The sequence below is a fragment of the Xenopus laevis genome, chromosome 2L (assembly GCF_017654675.1).
Source record: "Xenopus laevis strain J_2021 chromosome 2L, Xenopus_laevis_v10.1, whole genome shotgun sequence".
NCBI classification, from domain to species: Eukaryota; Metazoa; Chordata; class Amphibia; order Anura; family Pipidae; genus Xenopus; species Xenopus laevis.
The window spans coordinates 180738111-180762332 of NC_054373.1; the positions used below are offsets into that span (position 1 = coordinate 180738111).

The following is a 24222-nucleotide window of genomic DNA, read 5'->3' on the forward strand; positions in this document are numbered from 1 at the left end:
ATGCTTGACCTCAATATTATTAATAGGAAAAATCTAAATATAAGAAGGCCGGTATTTTTTGCAAAAAAGGTGGCAACCCTATATGTGGATGACACGTCACTGTGTAGGCTTCTTTTACTTTACAACGAGTCTCAGATCTCAAGTGTCCTCTGTGAAGAAGCAGTCGACTCAATGGCCATACACCCATCTACTTAAGAACTCTAATTGGACAGATACCGATTGGACAGGTTTAAACATGAGGAGCACATTGGCTAGTCAATACAGTCCTCTCCTGATTGGGCTGCACAGGCCATAACAAATGAGCAGATCATACTGTATCTGGCCAGCTTTACTGCAGTCCTCACTAGCTTTTTGCTTCTTATTTCCGCCACCTTCAGTGTATGGACTTTGCTACCTCTTCTTTCCCAAAGGTCTCCAGTTTTGACTACAGGGTGGGTGTGGAGGTCTTTCATTCCAACTATGTCAGTAGATATCTAGTTTGATAGATGGGTACCAGAGTGATATGAAGTCTGACTGATTGGTACCCGAGTGATCTCAAGTCTGATAGATGCACACCGGAGGGATATAGAGTATGATAGCTGGGCACAAAAGTGATAATGAGTCTGATGGGCACCTGAGTCGTATCGAGTCTAATTGATGGGCATCTGATTGATATAGAGTCTGATTGATGGGCACCTGAGTGAAATTGAGTCGGATAGATGGGAACCTGAGTGATATTGAGTCTGATAAATGGGCATCCGAGTGATATTGAGTCTGATTGATGGGCACCTGAGTTATATCAAATCTGATAGATGGGCACCTGAGTGATATTGAATCTGATTGATGGGCACCTGATTGATATCAAGTCTGAATGATGGGCACCTAAGCAATATGGAGTCTGACTGATGAGGGCTATGGAGTCCAATAGATGGGCACTTGAGGGATATCAAGTCTGATTGGTGGGCACCTATGTGATATTGAGTCTCATCGATTGGCATCATTTGGGGTGACCGATTAAAACAGTAAATGGGTTCATAAGATTTTAGGATTTTTTATTTCATTTTCCTTATTTTATCTGCATGCCCATAAGAAGCAAAGAAGAGAGAAAAACCAAGAAACATAAAACAAAAATGAAAAAAAGGACAAAAGTTGCAAACGTATCACCCCCCAGACAGAATAAAACCAGTAGTCCTGAATAACCTCTGCCCATTCCCAATAGAAATAAAACAATGCCCTTGTTCAGGTGCTGGTTGGTTGGCAAAGGAAGGAGACTTCCCAAAAGCCATGCATAGCAAAGCAAGGACGTCCACTATATGGGGGGAAAGGCAAAGCGGATTCAGCCCTAGCAGTCCCAAAACCAACACGAGGATGAACAGCCTACCCTCCATCTTTGTGTCAATACCACTAAACCGTGTGTTCTTGGGGTGGGAGAGCAATGAGGTCCTACTCTCCACACAGCTCTTCCCAGCATGGCTGTGCACCATCGAATCACAGGACGAGGGGGTAACAGTGATAATTCCCATTACCCCCGTGTGTTCCTTTGCTCCTCTGGGAACAACAGTCCAGTCCTTACTTCTTTGGCTTCTTAAAGATTTTCAGTGTCAACTTCTTCTTGCCCGAGACCGAGTCAGTGTCCTCTCCTGTGGATCCACTGTCATCTTCAGCCACGGCCTTCTTTCCCGCCAGCTGTGGGATGCGGGTACCCTTGGAATTGTTGTGCTTCGATTCCGTCCCTGGAGAAGGTGTGTCAGCTTCTGTGGAACTTGGGCTGTGGGATCTTGAAGAGTCCGAATGGGACTGAATGGTACCGGCTGTGCTGATCTCACCCAAGCTGGGGGATTTTTCAGACAACTTATTGCTCATCTGTGGGCTTTCAGGCACACTCTCGTGCCCGGCACCTACGTTTGCCAGTTCCAGATGACGGTTGCCTCCATTGGGCGTCTGACTGCCAGATGGCACCTCTTCCAAGGTTCTGGGCAAGGCTTTGGAGCTGGGGATTTTGGAACTGTGCCCACTGACTCTTTGCTCAATCATGTAGGGGATGGAGGATTCAGAATCTGAGCGACTCAGGTCCCTTAATGGTAAAGAGAAAACAGTTAGTGAGGCATTAGGTGTTCAACCCTAACTCCACACTCATGGATCATGAAGATGATTGGATGCACAATCTGAGAAGAGCTATGCCAGCCAATCAGCAATGGGGACATAACATGCAGGTTGTAGGAGATTTACTGGAGACATTTGGTTTAGTTTTTAACTCACTGGCAGAGGAGCTGGTAGAACCCTCTACTACTAATAGTATTACTGAATGGGAATGTAACTGCCATGTTCCCCTTTCTCATATTACAGAACATGGGAACTGTAGGGATTGGTTAGCTCATGTCAAATACAAAACCCCCAACACAAACACATGCTGGTTATGAGTGGATCTCCAGACAGTCACCGCACCTACCAGACCTGTGCCCCAAGACCATTATTTCTGCATTCAGCGCCAGTTTGTACAAGTCTTGGGTCTTCACAAAAGCTCATTCATTTCTCAATAAATCCCTATAAATGCACTAGTGCACTGCTTCACATGGCTACCAAATGCAACAGGTACATAAACCCACATGTACAGCTGGGAACACTATTGTACAACATGGAGGGAGATGTATGACCTGCTCAATGCACTCAATGTATGTACATAATGCCTGCTCATAAGGGTTATGGATAAGCCTGACGGTACTGTATGGATTTAGCAGAACCAATGAAAGAAAAGAGTGGCTATAAGTAGGGGGAATGCCCCATTTAATTGATATCTCACAACAGAAGGCAGCAGAACAATCAAGTGTAAATAGGAGAATATTCATAGCAGGTCCCAGATGTTTTCCAACAGCAACAGCCAATGGAAACCTGGGATAATCAGAGGATTGTGGGATACCGGATCAATAGGAAATAGAGTACAGCTGGAGTCACACCACTGTTTAAAGGAAGAACTAGAAAACAATAGGGAGAAAAAATCTGAGGGGAATAAAAAAAAAGGCCAGTGGGCGGTAAAGATCCCACTAGTGAGTATGAGGGGCCAAGGCCTGTAAGGGGCAAAAAAAGCTGGTCTAGAAGAAGATAGAAAGACTCCCTGTGCCCCAATGTGAGACCTCTGGACTGAGAAGTTGACATCCCAGAAGAAAAAAAGAAGAGAGAAGATAAAGGTCAGCAGGTGTCGAAGAGCAGAGAAAAATTGTTACTTGGGACAGAAAGGGAGAAGAAGGTTCCAAAGTCTTAGCCAAGAGGTGTCTGGGGGTACAAGGTAAGAAGGAAACGGGGTCAGTCACTGTGCAGAAGGGAGAGGCTAACTGGAAATAAACACGGATCCTAGAAGGGTCATGAGAGACCCACTTCTCTTCAGGGCGGTGTCTGGCTAAAATCCATATGGTCTGGCTAATTCAATTGCAAAGTGCACTGGTCTAGAATTATTCTCCCAGAGCTCCCACAACTCCCAACCCTTCTCTAAAAGCCTCTCTGGACTACTCTCCAAAGGTGCCCCTGTTCCCCCTCATTGTTTGTGAGCTTTGTGACCTTATTTCTTCTGCTGGACCTCAACCACCACGTTCAAGATGCTTTCTCCAATGTCCCCTCTCTCTAGGCTCAGACCCTGGTTTCACAGCTGCTCTCTAACGCCTATAAATACCTCTGCAGCCCCCATCACTTGCTATTACCCTGGTTGTTGTAGATTACCTTTTTACTCTCCAGTGTCCACCTCTCCTATTTACCATTTAAACCTAACAAGTGCCCCAACATCCCCTGCCTCCCTACTCACTCACCATTGCCCCTATGGGTGCAGTCGTTTTAGATTTGTCAGTGTGTGCAGTGCTGGCTGTGCGTATATGCAGTGTATGTGCAGAGTATGGGCAGTGTATGGGCAGAGTATGGGCAGAGTATGGGCAGAGTATGGGCAATATTGGATATGCAGGTCAGTTAGGGGCATAAACACAGGGCTACATACCTCCCTTGCAGCTGAAATGAGTCAGGGAAAGGACAGATGTAGAGGAGTCGGAATGAGTCGGACTAAAGGAAACCTGAATGTGGATTGGAAAAGGGAACAGAAGAAAGATTCCAAGGAAACCATGGGAGGGGGCAAATATTGAATAGCAGTGATGAGCACTGGAAATGACAATGTATGGGAGGGGGCAGTAGAGAGGAGCCCCGGATGGCACTTTAGCGCTTACATTAGGACTTCCATCTTGGACAGCTTCCTGTCTGACTGACTCCTCGGCATCCTGGAGGGAAAGAAGAAAATATTCCCAGTAAAGTGGAACGTTAGGGTGACGGGACCCCCCAAGCAAGCAGAGCCCAGGGAGCCCAATGGACCGGCGGCTTCATATACAGACAATTGTCTCTTCCCCAAAGTCACGGGAAACATGGAGGTGCCAGAATGAAGCAGCGAGAGAAGCAGGAAGTTCTGATGCACCCAGCAATGGAGATGGACAGATGGACGCAGTACATATACATATAATTACATCCATATATAAAGTACCGGACAGACATTTCCATTAGAACTAGGAGACTGGGATAATTATTTTATGGGAACACAAATTGTAATAAATCAGTCAGGCTGGACACCCCTAACCCTCCCCATGTCTGACTATCCTCTATGCCACATAACTATATATTCTGTATAATAATGCTGGGGGCACAAAGCTGCCCATTATAGGATCTGCCAGGGTCTCATGGTCACTAACACCCCAACTTTGCCCGGTTGGGTCCACCAAGCGATGGGCTGAACCAACAATCCTTTAGCACAGGGGTGCATGTTGACCCCATCCTTGCCCAATGGACTCTTCCGCATCCCAACAGATCCGTGAATAAGCCCTGAGCAGCTGCGGGTTGTGGGTCATGTAATCCTTCACCTCTGGAGACAGGACAGAAACTGCTGATTCTTAGCCCCTCCTCCTGCCTATATGTGTCTGGCTCCACCTCATCTCCTCAGTTCTTTGTCCTGCCTCAGGAGGTGAAGGACAGTTTTATTTTATTTTAGTTCTTATTCCACAGCATGGATGTCTCTCCAACACCTTAGGACACACAGAGCTGTCCATATGGTGCAACAGGAACACGTTGAGCCGATACTGCCAGTCATGGTAGAAGGGATGGCAAGCTCAGTGTTCATTATGGGCCATAGGTGATACGCAGAGCTATCACAGGCACACAACCTCTTAGGGTACGCAGAGCTACCCGTTCATTCTGGAAGCTTGTTACAGCACCCTCAAGAATCCATGAGCCCAGAGGCTGCAAGGTTACAGTCACAGGCTAAGGACTCTGAGATTAGACTCGCACGTATTCTTGGGGGGCAGTCACATCTCAGGTGAGTATTGTTCCCCAGCAGGTTCAGGCATGAGCTTGAGTGGCGTGGAGGGAGTCTGGGCGTTGCCTATCAATGAGCGGTGCGTAAGCGCGCCAAGGTTCTCTTTGCGCTTACCGGGTTGCTTAGCAACGTGCGGGGAGACAAAAGAGCACCAAAGCTTCCTTTGCGCTTCTCTTACTGGTGCACTGACGTCATCAACCTCCGCCATAGCCGCACACGATCACAGTGTGGAGTACTAGTGACAGCAGCGCAGCAGCACGGGTTCCGCTACATGAGCCCTTATCTACACAGCAGCACTCGGAGTTCATAAGGCAGAGGCACAAATACCTTCTACAACGGACTAGTCTCAAAATTAAGTAATACAGCCAGTGGTGAGTGCAGTTCAACTTACTTATCATCAGATCTCTGATATACCATGGAGAAAGCAGATATACAGATGGCCAAAACTGCTGAGAAATTACCAAAATGTAAAACCTGCAGACATTCATTAAGGAAGTCTGAAAGAAACTATTGCTCAGACTGTAAAGTTAACATGAATAAAGCAGACTTCCAGGGACCACCCATTTTGTCGCCACAACCTACTTTATCACAAGCAGTAGCAGAGCCACCTTCCACTCCAGACAGGAGGTCATCCCCTGGCCCAATAATACCAGCACCTACTTCGGCTACTCCTCAACCAGGCACAGCTGATTCCTCTCCAGTTCCACTCTGGAACCAACCACCTCTCATCCCTCCAGCACAGGTACCACCACAGTTTGGGGAATTTTTACAATGGATTATGAAATCTACCCAACCCTTTCCCGCTGGGCCTGCTGGTAATATCCAGCCACCTAAACATACAAAGAAGCGTAGAGCTGCACTACCAGTAGAGTCATCTTCAGACTCTGAGGAGGGTCTGGCTTCAGATTCAGACAGAGAGGAGATCCTTTATTCAGATAAAGGCACATCGGACCAATTGCAATCTTCTACCGATACAGATTCAGAGGATGAACAGAATGTCTCCTCTAACCCAGAAGTGTCAAAAGCTACTTAGGGAGATGTTATAAACACTTGAAATAAAGGATGAAACAGTCGCACTTTCAAAAGCTGACAAGCTCCTGGGTGTTCAGAAAAAATCCAAGTTAGCCTTTCCAATATTCAATTAGATCACACAGGCTATCGAAACAGAATGGAATCAACCAGAGCGACACATTGCTCTCACTCAAAGATTCTTTAAAACATATCCTATTCCGGATGACCATCAAAAGAAGTGTGATAAGGCTCCCAGGGTGGATTCCGCTGTCGCCCGTCTATCCATTACCAGCAGTGGAGGCGGCTTTTAAGGACCCTTTAGACCGCCGCATGGAGTCCACTTTACAGAAATCCTACATTCAAGCAGAAGCAATACTGCGACCGGCAGTAGCCTCAGCTGGCCTTGCCTGCACGGCTAAGCATTGGGCACAAGAACTAGCCACACATCCTCCGGCAACTAGGCAAGAGTTGCAAACAGAGGTAGATAGACTAGTCACAACTTTCGCATTCCTAGCAGACGCAGCTATGGAAGTTACTCAACTAGCGGCCAAGGCTACGACAAAAGCAGTAGTCACAAGGTGTGCCTTATGGCTCAAACACTGGTCAGGCGATACTGCCTCAAAACTAAGACTATCACTCGAATTCACAGGCAAATCTCTTTTCAGCCCTGACCTTAAACAGATTATCTCTGGAATAAAGAGTACCTTCCTTCCCATGGGAAAGAAACAAAGATTTGACAATCCTAGTAGGTTTCCCAATAGAAAAAATTGGCCTTCTCAGACCAGACCTTTTTTGTCCCTTTCATTCCAACTTTAGAGCAAATTCCACAGACCAATCGAACAAGCGCAGCAGACCAACCTGCACCAACAGACTCGTCCCAACTTCAATAAGCCTAGTTCCAACAGAACTACATCGGCCTTACTTAGCCCAACAAGGGCAGAGTGTGGTAGGTGGCAGACTGCAGAGGTATTTGGGAGCATAGGAAACTCACGTAACAGACAATTGGGTGCTCTCCATAATCCGACAGGGCTACAGAATTCCCTTTTCACCTCATCTGCCACACAGAAAGTTCCATATGTCCCCCACTACTCCCAGAAGGGAACACCTACTACAACAGGCAATCCAGCTGCTGTTGCAGGCAGACGTTGTTCAAGAAGTTCCTCATTCCCAGAGGTTTTTATTCAACACTATTTCTTATCAAAAAGAAGGACGGCACCTTCAGACAAGTGCTAAACCTAAAACCTTTTAACAACTTAATCTCCAATCAAAGATTCAGAATGGAGTCCATTCGGTCAGTGATAGCGACCATGGAACCAAACAACTTCATGACATCCATAGACCTACAGGATGCCTATCTACATATACCGACTTGCCCCGAGTCCCACCAGTATCTCCGTTTTGCCGTGGGTGACCACCATTACCAATTTAAGGCCTTGCCTTTTGGATTTTGTACTGCGCCATGTGTTTTTACCAAAGTACTAACACCAATCATAGCCTACCTCAGGGAGATGGGGATAGAAATCCTACCTTACTTGGACGACCTGCTCATCACAGCACCATCGGCCGCTCACGCAACCAGAGACACTCATACCTGCCTACAGGTATTAACTCAGCACGGATGGCTGATAAACCACCGCAAAATGCACTTTCTCCAACTCAAACCATCCGGTTTTTGGGTCTCTATTTCAATTCCCAATTACAGAGAGTATTCTTGCCACAGGACAAGATAAACAGATTAATAAAGGCAACCAAAGTCCTCCAGACATCACAGACAACCTCAGCAGAGGACTGCCGTCGGCTGTTGGGGTTTATGGTGTTAGCTCTGGAAGCAATTCCATTCTCCAGATTCCATTTGCGACAACTTCAGAACAACTATCTGAGCCAGTGGAACAAGAACACAAAGATCTACAACAGATCATAACCATATCATCCAAAAGTCTGGAGTGGTGGATCAACTCAGCCAATCTCGACAAAGGCAGGAGTTGGGCTCCCAACCACTGGGAGATTGTACACAGTCTACAGACGCCAGTCTCAGAGGCTGGGGGCCGGTCTACAACAACCATACATTACAAGGCACAGGGGCGCCGGAAGAAAGTATGTTGCCCATCAATGTATTGGAACTCAGAGCGATTGCTCTAGCACTGGAGGGCTGCACGACAATTTTGAGTTCCAAAGCAGTCAGAGTGCAATCCGACAATGCCACAACAGTGGCATATGTCAACAAACAGGGGGGCATACGCAGCAAATTGGCCATGCAGGAGGTCTACAGGATATTGCAATAGGCAGAGCTAACGGTGACAGGCGGTATTTATCCCAGGGATACTAAACTTGGAAGCAGACTATCTGAGCAGAACCACGATCGAGCAGGAAGAATGGTCGCTAAACGACGAAGTGTTTCTGCAAATAGTACACAAATGGGGCATACCTCAGATCGATATGTTTGCCTCCAGACACAACAACAAACTTCCACTCTTTTGTGCTAGAACCAAAGATCCACAAGCAGCATTCGTGGACTCCTTAGTCAACCCCTGGAATTTCAACATGGTCTACGCGTTCCCACCCCTGGCAATTTTTCCCAAGGTCATTGTGAAGATCAAGCAAAGCATCGCCACCACCATTCTCATGGCGCCCGACTGGCCAGAGTGTGGTACTCGGATCTAGTCCGACTGTCTATTGCCAAACTGTGGCGATTGCCAAACCTTCCAGACTTGCTCACTTAAGGACCACTAAATCATCCCAATTTGCCACTACTGCGTTTACTGCGGGGCTCGAGACCGACTGGTGGACCCGACAAGGTTATTCACAGAATGCTATAAATGTATTACTTCAAGCAAGAAAACAGTCCACCACAAAGACGTACTACAGGTTGTGGAGAACTTTTTTAGGCTGGTGCCATCAACATTGGGATAATTGTTCCCCATATGTGATAGTCGAGTTTCTCACTGAAGGCTTCAGAAAAGGTCTAGCTCTACGAACACTTAAAACTCAAGTGTCAGCATTAGCCATCTTAACCCACACGATGGGCCGACACAATGGAAATACAATTCCTTAAGGGGGTGGCCAGAGAACGTCCCCCAATTAAACAACCGCTTTCAACCTGGGATCTTCCTCTTGGCCTGAGTGCTCTACAAAAACCACCTTTTGAACCACTAGCATCTTGTGAATTAAAGTGGTTATCTCTCAAAGTATTATTTTTGGTAGCTATTACCTCAGCTAAATGGGTGTCAGAACTAGCGGCCCTTTCCTGCAAGGAACCATGGTTGTCTATCCATTCCGACAAGGTGGTACTCATAATTTCTACCCAAAGTGGTATCCGAATTCCACCTAAATCAGGATATTATTTTACCATCTTTTGGTCCTCATCCAACACAGGAGCGAGAGAAATCACTACACACACTGGATGTAGTGAGAGCTCTAAGGATTCACCTAAAGAGATTGTCGTAATACCGAGGCTCACATAAAGGACTGGCCATTTCTAAGAAGATGATTGCCCGTTGGTTGGTAGAGACTATAAATATAGCACACGACTACCAAAACAAGACCAGACCATTCTCAGTAAAGGCTCACTCAACTAGGGCACAAAGCACTTCTTGGGCAAAGCAGCCACTTGGGTTTCACCAAATACTTTCATAAAGTTTTACAATTTAAATGTGTTTGCTTCTCAATCGGCCGTGTTTGGTCGAAAAGTTCTTCAAGCTGCAGTAGCACAGTGAATAGGCAAATTAAGCTACGCATTTCCAATTACCTACCCTAAATTCGGAACAGCTTTTGGATGTCCCACAACGTCTGCACTGACAGGAGGGCCGACTAGAGAAAAAGGGGTTTTATACTTACCGGAAAACCCTTTTCTAGTAGGCCCAAACTGTCACTGCAGTAAGTCCCACCCAGGCTGATTTTAGTATGGGCATCGGGACCTCTTTCTCGCTATCTACTCTGTTGTCTCTTGCTCTTCCTTCTATCTACTATGTCTCCACCAGCTGAGCTTTTTAAAAGAACTGAGGAGATGAGGTGGAGCCAGACACACATAGGCAGGAGGAGGGGCTAAGAATCAACAGTTTCTGCCCTGCTTTATGGCAGCTGAGATTCTAGATATCTGTATAACAGAGCATTCTGTGCCAGTGGCTGCACAGATCCTATCTGATCCCCATTGTAAGCAGCAGTCCTGTCCTGCTTTATGGCAGCTGAGATTCTAGATATCTGTATAACAGAGCATTCTGTCCCAGTGGCTGCACAGATCTTATCTGATCCCCATTGTAAGCAGCAGTCCTGTCCTGCTTTATGGCAGCTGAGATTCTAGCTATCTGTATAACAGAGCATTCTGTCCCAGTGGCTGCACAGATCCTATCTGATCCCCATTGTAAGCAGCAGTCCTGTCCTGCTTTATGGCAGCTGAGATTCTAGCTATCTGTATAACAGAGCATTCTGTCCCAGTGGCTGCACAGATCCTATCTGACCCCCATTGTAAGCACAGGGCTGCACAGATCCTATCTGATCCCCATTGTAAGCAGCAGTTCTGTCCTGCTTTATGGCAGCTGAGATTCTAGCTATCTGTATAACAGAACATTCTGTCCCAGTGGCTGCACAGATCCTATCTGATCCTCATTGTAAGCAGCAGTCCTGTCCTGCCTTATGGCAGCTGAGATTCTATCTTTGGTTTGAAGTGCAGTCCTGCATCTATTCTTCTGCTGCATGGACATGCACACCCTGAAACGTTTTTAGGTGGAGACATATATAAGTGCCCATGGGATCAAGAAATTAGGTTAGAGGGTACAGTAGCCAGTGTAATAGGGTCAATGTACTGGAGGGATTAGGAGAGCAGAGAGTTAATGATGCAGGCGCAAGCTCAGCAGAAACATGTCAGTGCATGGATAATGCAGCGAGGGATGCAGCACACACGCATGCAGATATACCCGACACTGGGAGAGCGACATGAGATCCCAGAAGTGACATCAGGAGGGGGCAGATCAGGAAGGGGGTCCATCTGCACATAGTAAGTGGTAGAGTGATGGTAATAGACGGGATGAGAGAGCGGCCCAGGAGGGGGCAGAGGGGTAGTGGAAAATGGGGGGCAAGTGGAGGGAGGGGAGGTGGAGGGGGTGCTGCAGGGGTGATGCTCAGAGCTGAAAGACTGTCCAGTAGAGAGACTGCGCATTCGGTGGAGAGACACCTTGCTGGGACGGTAATGGAGCTGTGGGGTGGCCTCGCTCTGGCTCACCAGATACCCTTCTACCAACCTCTGGGGTCCGAGTGCAAGCTGGGAGTCCACGTGTCGCTGCCGAAGGCTCAGGTTGGGGGCTGCTGGGAGAAAGAGACTGAATTAAATGGAGTCGGTATGTCAGGAATATATCCCGGAATAATCCAGTCATGCTGAGAGGAGAGACATGCAGCAGGGGGTGCACTGATATATATATGTGTGTGTGGTGGGTACAAGGGCAGCCAGAGAAGGGCCCACTCATACATCTGCACTCACACTCACTCCTTCACTCACACTCACACACAGGTCAGTTCTCTATAGACACACAATGTGCACAGACATTATCCAGTTTGTCACTATATAAAGAGCAGCTCCATTTAGCTTCAACCACAGCATTAACAATCATTTAACAAGAGCAATAGAATAATAATGGGATCAGTGGACCCTGTTGACAAGAGCTTACAATCCAATCATGTTGGTGGAGCAATACTAGAGGGCCTACTATACGCTTGCTCAATCAAAGGTGTAAATACAGAAGTCTTTCTCCACTTCATATATACATACGTGTGTGTGTGTGTGTGTGTGAACCAAAGCCCTATGGAACATGAGATTAACTACAGACGGCTGAGTAACTGCGTGCCGGTGTAGGAATGCAGGGTGAATATCTCACACAGCGCCAGACACACAGCCTGTAGGGAGTCAAGCATATAGTTCTACATAGAGAGGGGAGGAGCTACAGAAACATAGGATATTCCCATATGAACATTTAAAGGGGAAGTGCGCAGCTATTCCAGAGGAGGAGGTGAGCTACAGAAAGCATGGAGGGTGCAAGAGACAGACCCCAAACAAAAACGAGTTCAAACCAGAAAACTTCCAGAGTGAGGAATCCTCAGAGCAGGCAGACGGGCGCTCATTGAACCTGCGTCCCATAACCCAGGCTGCATCTGTCTCAGCCAATCAGGGAAGAGCCAAAGGAAATCAATGATGTGACAGTGGGAAGACAAGGTGTGACAGCTGCTCGGCTGAGTACTGTGCCTACCACTTACTCACTGTCCTTCACTGACTGGGAGGCACAGGGGCGGATTTACTTTTATCGAGTGCTGAGTGGCACCCATGCAGTTGGTCACTGCAATCAATCTGATATTTTCTTTCATTTTCTAACTTCTCTAATGATCCTGATGAACTGCAAATGGGTTGCTATGGGCAACTGCCCCGGGGTGCAGTTTAGCAACTATATTAATATAGTAAATAAGCCCCACAGTAGTATCAGTTCCGTCCTGCAGTGGGCGCTCTCACTCACTCACAGACTGGAGACACCCCCATGTCTTACTTCCATACACACCTCATGCTCATATACCAGTCCAACCAATTGCTTTTAATGGAGAACTAAACCCTTAATTAAAAAATCCTACCCCCCTACCCTACATAGTCCCGCCTCCCTGCTCCCCCCCAGCCTAGCCGTTACCCCTGGTAAATGCCCCTAATTCTTTACTTACCCCTCGGTGCAGATTCAGGGCATCAGAGTTCACGGGCGCCATCTTCTTCTCTTCTGTAAGAGAGCGGTGTATCGGCACATGCACAGGTGGAGCAATCTTCCGTTTCGTGATAACGTTGCATGTGGCGAAAGTCCCGGAAATTGCCGATGCCAAAGATTACCGAAGAGAAGAAGATGTCGCCCATGAACTCCATTTGCCCTTAATCTGCACCAAGGGGTAACAACTAGGCTGGGGGGGGGGAGAGCAGGGAGGGGGTCTTTGTAGCAGAGGGGTAGGGTTTTTTTTAATTAAGGGTTTAGTTCTTTAAGGAGCACTTTACCTTTAAAGAAGCTTTTAGTATGATATAGAATTTCATGTTCTAAGCAAACTTTCAAATGGTCTGCATTGTTTATTTTGTATAGTTTTAGAATTGTCTAGCTGTAAGATGGGGGGGGGGTCACTGACCCATGCAGCCGCTGTGAGATTACAATTTTATTCCTTTTTATTCCTTACCTTTCTCTTCATATTCCGGTCTCTAATTTAAATGAATGCCTGGTTGCTAGGGTAAACTGTACCCTAGCAACCAGATAGCTGCTAAAATATCACACAGGAGAGAACGGCTGAGCAAAATGCTAAACAGTTAAAAAATCACAAAAAATAACAAATGAGAAGCAATAGCAAAGAGAATGTGTATATCACAGCGGGCACAGGAAATCTTGGCACATTATTTGGTCCCTCCCCTCACCCACAATTTTAACCAATGGAAAATGCCCGTCCTAAACGCTGGCACAAAAGTAACCCGCGGGTGGGCACGTACATTGCATAGTGATGGGAGATACAATATCTTCATCCAAGTCATCGAGGTCGTCCGACATAATGAAATGTGTGGGTGCAGGGCGAGACACCCCCATAAGGCTGGGGTCTATATTCAGAGCCGTCATCAGCGCATGGAGCCCGGGGTTATTGACAATCTGGAAGCCACAGAGGGTCTCGATCTGCTGCCAGCGATGCAAACGCTCACGGAGAGCAGCGGTCACTTCACTGAGTGCCTGTCTATAGAGAGCGAGAGAGACAGCTGAGTGGGTCACTATCTGTGAGTGTGAGCTCCTCAGGGGACTCTTCCCACACCCCAAATACCTACAGACCCCTAATGTGGAAATGTCACTGTAAACTCAGAATGTGATAGGGGCCTTGGATTGTAAGCTCACTGGGGCAGGGACTGATGAGAATGTGATACGGACTTTAGATTGTAAGCTCACTGGGACAAGGACTAATAAGAATGTGATAGGGACTTTAGATTGTAAGCTCACTAGGACAGGGACTGATGGGAATGTGATAGGGACCTTAGATTGTAAATTCACTGGGGCAGGGACTGATAATAATGTGATAGGGACCTATGATTGTAAGCTCACTGGGGCAGGGACTGATGGGAATGTGATAGGGACCTTAGATTGTAAGTTCACTGGGGCAGGGACTGATAAGAATGTGATAGGGACCTATGATTGTAAGCTCACTGGGGCAGGGACTGATGTGAATGTGATAATGACATTAGATTGTAAAATCACTGGGGCAGAATGTGAGAGAAACCTTAGATTGTAAGCTCACTGGGACAGGGACTGATGGGAATGTGATAGGGAGCTTAGATTGTAAACTCACTGGGGCAGGGACTGATGTGAATGTGATAATGACATTAGATTGTAAACTCACTGGGGCAGAATGTGAGAGAAACCTTAGATTGTAAACTCACTGGGACAGGGACTGATGGAAATGTGATATGGAGCTTAGATTGTAAGCTCACTGGGACAGGGACTGATGGGAATGTGATAGAGACCTTAGATTGTAAGCTCACTGGGGCAGGGACTAATGGGAATGTGATAGGGACATTAGATTGTAAGCTCACTGGGGCAGGGGTGGATGGAATGATGTAAAGCACTGCCTATCTTGACAGCGCTATATAAATAAATGATGATGATGTAGTGTGGGTATGTAGGTGCTATAAATAAATAAAGGGTAAATAAAACAGTTCTCAGGTGTGTGTGAGACTCACTTTGCCGTGAGGATTTTATGATCCACATCATCGAGGGAGGAGCTATGAGCCACGTGAAATGTCCCAAATAATGTATTTCTCTTCTTTTTGATTTTTTCTGCCTAAAAAGAAACAAGGGAACAATGTCAGGAGACATGAAGCAACACCAGTGGGAGAGTCTGGAGACCCAGAAACCCCAGAGAAATGGGGAGCCCCTCACCCCTTCCTTGGCCAACATCAGCTGCTTCTCGGCATTCTGCTTCTTGATATTGTAATACTGAACCTCCACCTCGTGGGTCAGCTGGAGCCATTTCTGCAGCGCATCCGGGGCCGACCAGTTACTGTGAGACTCCAGCTCCTTCTCGGCATTCTTTAGGGCCATTCTCACCTGTAACACACGGGGCCACAAACCATTAGTACTGGCCACTAACCAACCCGTCCTGCAACTGACCAACCTGCGCCCGGCTGGGAAAGCACAAATGTATCTATAGGATTAAAGGGGGTGTTCACCTTTAAATTAACTGTTAGTATGATGTAGAGAGGGATATTCTGAGACTATTTGCAATTGGCTCATGTTTCATTATTTGTGATTTTTAACTTAGCTTTTTAACTTATTTAGATTTTTATTCAGCAGCTCTCCAGTTTGTAATTTCAGCCGTCTGGTTGCTAGGGTCCTAATTACCCCAGCAACCATGCATTGATTTAAATATGATTGGAATATGAATAGGAGAGGCCTGAAAAGAAAGAGGAGTAATAATATGTAATAATACATTTGTAGCCTTACAGAGCATTTGTTTTTTATATGGGGTCAGTGACCCCCATTTGAAAGCTGGAAAGAGTCAGAAGAAGAAGGAAAATAATTAAAAAACTATATAAAAAAAAATAATAATCAAGACCAATTGATAAGTTGCTTAGAATTAGCCATTCTATAACTGAAAGGTGAATCATCCCTTTAATGTGGGCAGAAAACTTGGTGCAAACTGGTGAATCCATGTCTTCCCCCCCTTTACTGACAACTCCTGCATCTGCAGTTTTGGGGTCTTTGAACTGGCACCCCTTATATCCTCTCCCTGTCTACATGAACCCAGTCTGACTTGCCTTCTGTCCCATGGTCAGACAGGAACCTCCCCCTGGGTAAGTGAATCCAATCCCCCACCAGTACTTACCCAGGAACAAAGCTCTGATTCTCTGTACTTCCTGCTCCTGGGCTGTTCTCTTTCCCATGGTCAGACAGGAACCTCCCCCTGGGTAAGTGAATCCAATCCCCCACCAGTACTTACCCAGGAACAAAGCTCTGATTCTCTGTACTTCCTGCTCCTGGGCTGTTCTCTTTCCCATGGTCAGACAGGAACCTCCCCCTGGGTAAGTGAATCCAATCTCCCCCAGTATTTACCCAGGAACAGAGCTCTGATTCTCTGTACTTCCTGCTCCTGGGCTGTTCTCTTTCCCATGGTCCCAAGGTAAAAAATGATCCTGTCCCTCCCCCATTGACTGTATTTCCAGCTCTGATTTAGTTTTCTCATTATCAGGCAGAGGTTGGGCAGATTGTGAATGATCAGAACATTGTACCCGGGAGAGCAGTGGAGTTTGGAGCCAATGACTAGTGAGTGAAATAATCACATGATGTTTCCCATTGCTGTTCCCTCCCTCACCTGCTCCAGCTCCTGCTCAGCGTATTTCTGCCGACTCAGCTCATTCTCTGTTCCCTCCCTGAGCTCCCGCAGCCTCTGAGCCTCCTGTTTTGCCAGACTGATCTCATTCTGCAGCTTCTTCTCCAGGTGAACCTTCTCCACCTCCACCGTGTGATGCTCCTCCTGGGCCTTCTGCAGCCTGTGAGCACAAACAGACACGTGCGACAATCAAATCAATTAAGGTTTATACATAATCAGATGTGTGAGTGTAATGGGCGACCAATGAATGCTCTGCAATTCTGCAGCCTATGAGCTGGCAGGGTTTTATTGGATTATACAGATAAATATATAGATATATACCATGATAACTCTGCGTCTCCCTATGAATCCGTAAGAAACAGAACAGTTTTACTTTGGCAGAGGATAAAGTTTATTTTATTTTTATTATTTGTTTCTACAGCTCAGTGTGCAGCATGCAGTGTGTGAGAGTGTCCACTAGAGGGCAGGACGGGACTTTGAGCAGTGAAATAAATGGAAATAAAAGGCAATTAATTAACTGCAGCAAATACACAGAGACTCGTTGCTGAGGTTTGGATATTGCAGATATTAACCCTTATATAGGTAGTGTAGGCCCACATGCTAGCACTCTACATCAGCTACTCCCTGTCTGTCTGTCCCAGCCTTGGGTTGTGTCCTTCTGTACGAGAGCGGCTGCTACTGAAACTGCCCAGAAACACATTTCTAATTTGCTATAGATACAACAACCGTCATGAAGGGACATGTAATTACTAAATTAGGAAAAAAGTATATATTTCACAACAAATTCCCAAGTCTGCTCTGTCCCAACTTGTCTATAAACTGGGAGCAAATAGTCTAACTGTGGAACAAAGAAAACCCAGACACAGGGACAAAACACACCTCCACAACTCCTGCTTTATACTCCATAGTTTTATGGGATCTCTCTGTACAGACTATGAGCAAACTTAGGGGCTGTTCCTGCTGAATTGTGCTTAGTACAGGGAATACCTATGCTGCCAGCTTTATGGGATCTCCATTATTAACCCCTTTGTACACCGTTAAGCAAGTCCCAACCTATCAGAATAGGGGCCCATTAGGAGAATCATGGGAGGAGAATTCAGGTCTCACAGCTGATCCAGTAACAGAGAAATCAGGGAAAATAAAGAAGTAATTCTACTTTCCCATTATAATATTCCCACGTTGTTACACTCAAACTACAAAAGTCGTAAGTGAATGTGGAATTCTGCTGTGATTACATTACAGAGAGTGGGACAATCAGGATGGAATTTAGGGTTAACACTCATTTGCTCATCCGAATGTTACTGCCCCCCCCCTTGAGGACAAACAAAGCTCATTAACCCCAAATAAATCCCACGGAGGCCCCAGGCCAAGCTCTGATCTACAAGAATTTACAGTAAATCTGAAATTCCAAACCCATATTGATCCGCTTCACTTTCCGATCATAGATTGGCCGGGTCTATCTCTCAGCTGCCTGTAGGGAAAGGGGTAAAAAGCTGAGCCCCCACTCCCTGGCACCCCTTTAAGTGAATCTACCCAATGGAAACAGAATGCTGGATATAAAGCTGTGAATTAAAGGGTTAATGAGTCAGTAACTAGCGGTTCTGATCCAGCCAATGATTCAGGAATTTACTGGTTATTAATGGGAAACCCATCATTTTTTCCAAATCTGGGAGTCAGATTTCAAATGAACCCAAGGCTACAATTGAAAGTTTCCATGCGGGGAGAACAGGGGGTGCAGACACACAGGAGAGGGAGCCCAAGTGGTTACAGGTCCAGGACTCCCCGACTCTCTCAATACAGAGGGACCCCCCCCGACTCTCTCCAAACAGAGGGACCCCCCCCCGACTCTCTCCAAACAGAGGAACCCCCCCCGACTCTCTCCATACAGAGGAACCCCCCCCGACTCTCTCCATACAGAGGGACCCCCCCGACTCTCTCCATACAGAGGGACCCCCCGACTCTCTCCATACAGAGGGACCCCCCGACTCTCTCCATACAGAGGGACCCCCCGACTCTCTCCATACAGAGGGACCCCCCGACTCTCTCCATACAGAGGGACCCCCCGACTCTCTCCATACAGAGGGACCCCCCGACTCTCTCCATACAGAGGGACCCCCCGACTCTCTCCATACAGAGGGACCCCCCGACTCTCTCCATACAGAGGGACCCCCCCGACTCTCTCCATACAGAGGGACCCCCCGACTCTCTCCATACAGAGGGACCCCCCCGACTCTCTCCATACAGAGGGACCCCCCGACTCTCTCCATACAGAGGGACCCCCCGACTCTCTCCATACAGAGGGACCCCCCGACTCTCTCCATACAGAGGGACCCCCCCGACTCACTCCATACAGAGGGACCCCCCCGACTCTCTCCATACAGAGGGACCCCCCCGACTCTCTCCATACAGAGGGACCCCCGACTCTCTCCATACAGAGGGACCCCCCGACTCTCTCCATACAGAGGGACCCCCGACTCTCTCCATACGAGGGACCCCCCGACTCTCTCCATACAGAGGGACCCCCCGACTCTCTCCATACAGAGGGACCCCCCGACCCTCTCCATACAGAGGGACCCCACGACCCTCTCCATACAGAGGGTCTCCCCATAGCTACAAAACCAAGTCCAGGAGTGGCTCAGAGCCAGAAATAATGGGTTAGTACAGAAGGTACAAAGAGGCGACAGTGTGAAACAGCAGTGCACCCACCTCTCCTGCAAGTCATGGAGACTCTGCTCAGCACGGTGCAAACCCTCCAGGTCCTTCATCATCTTCTTCATGTGGTCCTTGGAGTAGCGGTTCTGGATGTAGGCAAACCAGCACCCCCCCACCCCGATGACGATGGACACGACCAACATGAAGTCCTTGAGATGATTGTGACGAGTCACTGCGGGAAAGAAACGGGCACTGTCACTAGTGTTTCTCGGCAGGATGGGGGGCTGTATCCATGAGGGGGGTTATTTCTGTTCTTGCTCCAGGTTCTGCCATTTTCTGCTTGTTCACTGTCACTTTTGCACTGGCCTGGGCATCGCATGGGGTTCACAGGAGTGGGAGGGTAATGGTCACCCAGTGGGTTTTTAAAAACTAGTGGTGAGCACAACTTTCCCTTGTTTGTTATAGTTTATACAGGAGCAGTGACCAGCTCCATGTTGTAGCTCCCACCCTTCCCAGCTATAGTCAGGTGATCCCACTGGTGTCTAATAAAGACACCAGTGGGATTTTGGGAGTTTTACTTTGAAAGCAGCAAGTAAGTTGCAGGTAAAACGTAGTCCCTTTATAAAATGTATAATGAAACCATAGAATTCTTAATGAATCAGATGAAAATTAAGCGTAGGACTGGCCAGATATGGGATGACTTTGACGTAGTTGTTCATCTTAAATATATTGCAATATATGGACAAACAATCCCTGTTTTGTTTAAAGGGTAAGGCATTTTTCAGTAGCAGTATGCACAAAATGTCTCTGTCTTAAATATATTGATAATGGGTTGAGTGCAGAGGATCTTGTATTTGTCTAAATGTATTTTGTGGTCACAGCCTCATTGCACCCCCGCCTAATGGTTTTAAAAACTAGTGGTGAGCACAACTTTCCCTTGTTTGTTACACCCAGTGGGTAACTGCCAATAAGGTATTTTTATTATAAAGCTCCCATACAATGTTACACAAGACACTGACTTAGTGTTGTGATGTGGCACATATATGTGTAATTAAATACAGGGGCAGTGAATGTAGAGGCTGGTGGGATGTGCCCCTTGTGCTTCCCGGACTATTGGGGAGCTGGGACACGGGGCAGTAATAACCATTTAATAAACAGTTAATAAACCGTTAATTTGGCGGTGCTCATACCAAGGACAGATCACTGGCATATGATTAAAAGCGGCTCATATGAAGGGATCAAGGCCCAGCTGAGTCTCTACAGGAGGTGCCCAATGAAAAATGACTTGGGAACTACAATCAGTTGTAACATTCCAACCCCATTACCAGTCACTTACACAGAGGAGGCCCAAACAGCACCGTGTCCAACGCCTTGAGCTGCAGCTTCTGCCTCTGACTGCGGTCGGTCATTTTCAGGAGGGTGCCCGTCATGGTGGCGTTGGCGATTGCCAACCTGTGTGACACGAGAGATTGAGGCACAAACACGTTCCCATTGCTTTGTACAAAGCACCATTACTTCTGGCTGTGTGTTATTAGTGACCCAACTACTGACAGATATTAGATTATATTTTATTATTCATATGGGACCCTGGATCCACTGTCTGACAGTTGCAATTTTAACACAAACATCTCCAGTTCACACAACTCCTAGTGATACCAGAGCTTCATGCTCATTAACCTGAATGTAATCTGATTAGAGGGAGAAGCAATCAAGTCCTGAGATATTACAGGGAGAAGCAATAAAGTCTGGAGATATTAGTGGGGAAGCAATAAAGTCCTGAGATATTCGAGAGAGAGAAGCAATAAAGTCCTGAGATATAATAGAGAGAAGCAATAAAGTCCTGAGATATTAGAGAGAGAAGCAATAAAGTCCTGAGATATTAGAGGGAGAAGCAATCAAGTCCTGAGATATTAGTGGGGAAGCAATAAAGTCCTGAGATATTAGAGGGAGAAGCAATCAAGTCCTGAGATATTAGTGGGGAAGCAATAAAGTCCTGAGATATTAGTGGGGAAGCAATAAAGTCCTGAGATATTTGAGAGAGAGAATATTCGAGGGAGAGAAGCAATAAAGTTCTGAGATATTCGAGAGAGAGAGAAGCAATAAAGTCCTGAGATATCAGAGAGAGAGAAGCAATAAAGTCCTGAGATATTAGAGAGAGAAGCAATAAAGTCCTGAGATATTAGTGGGAGAAGCAATAAAGTCCTGAGATATTAGTGGGAGAAGCAATAAAGTCCTGAGATATTAGTGGGAGAAGCAATAAAGTCCTGAGATATTAGTGGGAGAAGCAATAAAGTCCTGAGATATTAGTGGGAGAAGCAATAAAGTCCTGAGATATTAGAGAGAGAAGCAATAAAGTCCTTAGATATTAGAGAGAAGCAATAAAGTCCTGAGATATTAGAGAGAGAGAGAGAAGCAATAAAGTCCTGAGATATTAGAGAGAGAAGCAATAACGTTCTGAGATATTAGAGGGAGAAGCAATAAAGTTCTGAGATATTAGAGGGAGAAGCAATAAAGTCCTGAGATATTAGTGGGAGAAGCAATAAAGTCCTGAGATATTAGAGGGAGAAGCAATAAAGTCCTGAGATATTAGAGGGAGCAGCAATAAAGTCCTGAGATATTAGAGGGAGAAGCAATAAAGTCCGGAGATATTAGAGGGAGAAGCAATAAAGTCCTCAGATATTAGAGGGAGAAGCAATAAAGTCCGGAGATATTAGAGGGAGAAGCAATAAAGTCCTGAGATATTAGAGGGAGAAGCAATAAAGTCCAGAGATATTAGAGGGAGAAGCGGGCGACAGGCTCATGTACTGGCCATTAAGTGCAGGAGAACAATCTTGTGTTACTGAGCAACCCCCAGCCAGCGAATACAAAGGATCTCATTAATTCTCTGGAAGAATAAACATGGCACAAACGTCAGTAAGTGAAAGAACATCCTCAGCTGCTGCACCCGATACACAGCACCCACAGTGAGGCTACGGGGCTGATACACGGCACCCACGGTGAGGCTACGTACAATATGGGCATCCTAGGGGCACTATGAGGGGGTCCCATGTGTACTGAAGGTGCCTCAGAAGGTGGGGGGAGGTTGTAAGTGAAGCAGGGACTAAGGTGAGTGACATATAAATATATAAATAATGGATAATAAAAAGTGAGTTGAGGACTTAAAAGGAGCACCGGCCTCACCCACCTACCTGGGCATGTCTCTGCCACTGAGCTGCAGCTTGCGGAATGTCTCTTCATACTGGGGCAGCTCCACATATGTGATCAACCACTGGGCCACTTCATCCACCGTCCAGTTATAGACTGCAAGAGAGAGTAATGAGATGTAACTATGTGCAACTGCAACTCACAGCAACCCCCAGCAGTGACACAGTGCAGGACGTCAATAAACCAGCAGCTTTGGTCCTATGAAAGTCCCTAATTGGGAGTTATAGTCTCTTATTAATACATACAGGTGGGAGTTGCCTTAACAAGTATATGGGTATAGACACCTGTTACTTACTGTATATAGACATTTACTGTATATGGGCATTTATTACTGTATATAGACATATTTTACTCTATATAGACATCTATTACTCTATATAGACATCTATTACTGTACATAGATATATATTACTCTAGACCACTGATCACCAACCAGTAGCTTGTACGTAACATGTTGCTCCCCAACCCCTTGGATGTTGCTCCCAGTGGCCTCAAAGCAGGGGCTTATTTTTGAATTCCAGGCTTGGAGGCAAGTTTTGGCTTCATAAAAACCAAATGCACTGCCAAACAGAGTCTCAGTGTAGGTTGACAATCCAAATAAGGGCTACTAAATGGCCAATCACAGCCCTTATTTGACTCATGCTAGTGTTGCTCCCCAACTCCTTTTACTACTGAATGTTGTTCACGGGTTTTAAAGGTTGGAGATCCCTGCTCTAGACATATATTACTGTATATAGGCATATATTACTGTATACAGGCATATATTACTGTATATAGACACATATTACTCTATATAGACATATATTACTGTATTTAAACATACACACAGTGGGTTTATATTGACTGGGCACTATTAATGTCAGGTGCCAACCTTACCCACCATCTGATTAAATACAATATTACCCACATCCCAGGGAACACTGACCAATTGCAAGCCTCAGTCACATGACAGCAACATGGCAGTTGTCGGTCATTTCCTGATCACTGAGGCGGGGTTTACCCAATTAATAATGGGAGCCGTTTATTCTCACCTTCTGATATTTTCCAGCTGTTCCAAAGATCCTCCACACTGATCAGCTTGTCCTCTCCATGGAAGGTGCTGTGCTTGGCTGTGGGGTCGTGGTAATTCAGGTCTTCCCTGAGAAACTAAAAGCGAGAGACCCCACATGAGACCCAGTGGAACTGCAGCCCAGATAATGTGTGAGACAGAATTGTCTCTACTAGAGAAACCCACACTTCTCCTACACGGGTGTCCTTACTTCTCATTATTTATTAGGAGTCAGGAACGCTCAGAGGAGGAATGGTTATCCAAAGTCTACATAGTGACAGCGCCCTCCGGTGACTCCGAAAAACAGTGTTTAACAACATTAATAATGTTTCCCAGATTCCCGATTCCTCTTCCTCATTAAAGGGGTTGTTCACCTTTAAATTAACTGTTAGTATGATGTAAAGAGTGATATTCTGAGACAATTTACAATTGGTTTTTATTTTTTTATTATTTGTGGGTTTTGACTTATTTAGCTTTTTATTCAGCAGCTCTCCAGTTTGTAATTTCAGCCATCTGGTTGCCAGAGTCCAAATTCCCCTAGCAACCGTGCACTGATTTGAATAAGAGACTGGAATATGAATAGGAGAGGGTCTGAATAGAAAGACGAGGAATAAAAAGTAGATATAAC

At 46.2% G+C, this 24222-nt stretch overlaps 1 protein-coding gene across 13 annotated transcripts in view; it reads right to left on the reverse strand.

Annotated features, from left to right (window-relative positions):
• Positions 1-1014: 1014 nt before the first annotated feature.
• Positions 1015-24222, reverse strand: part of stim1.L (stromal interaction molecule 1 L homeolog) — a 61148-nt gene continuing 37940 nt past the window's right edge. The window contains exons 3-14 of one of the 13 annotated variants that reach the window (XM_041581147.1): positions 23578-23692; positions 22531-22642; positions 20679-20794; positions 19397-19574; positions 16673-16850; positions 15241-15408; positions 15042-15142; positions 13812-14047; positions 12383-12463; positions 11493-11623; positions 4182-4232; positions 1015-2053 (exon numbers count right to left, since the gene is read on the reverse strand). In XM_041581147.1, the coding sequence (XP_041437081.1) occupies positions 2030-2053; positions 4182-4232; positions 11493-11623; positions 12383-12463; positions 13812-14047; positions 15042-15142; positions 15241-15408; positions 16673-16850; positions 19397-19574; positions 20679-20794; positions 22531-22642; positions 23578-23692 (1491 nt within the window). In that variant the 3' untranslated portion in view covers positions 1015-2029. 13 annotated transcript variants of the gene reach the window in all.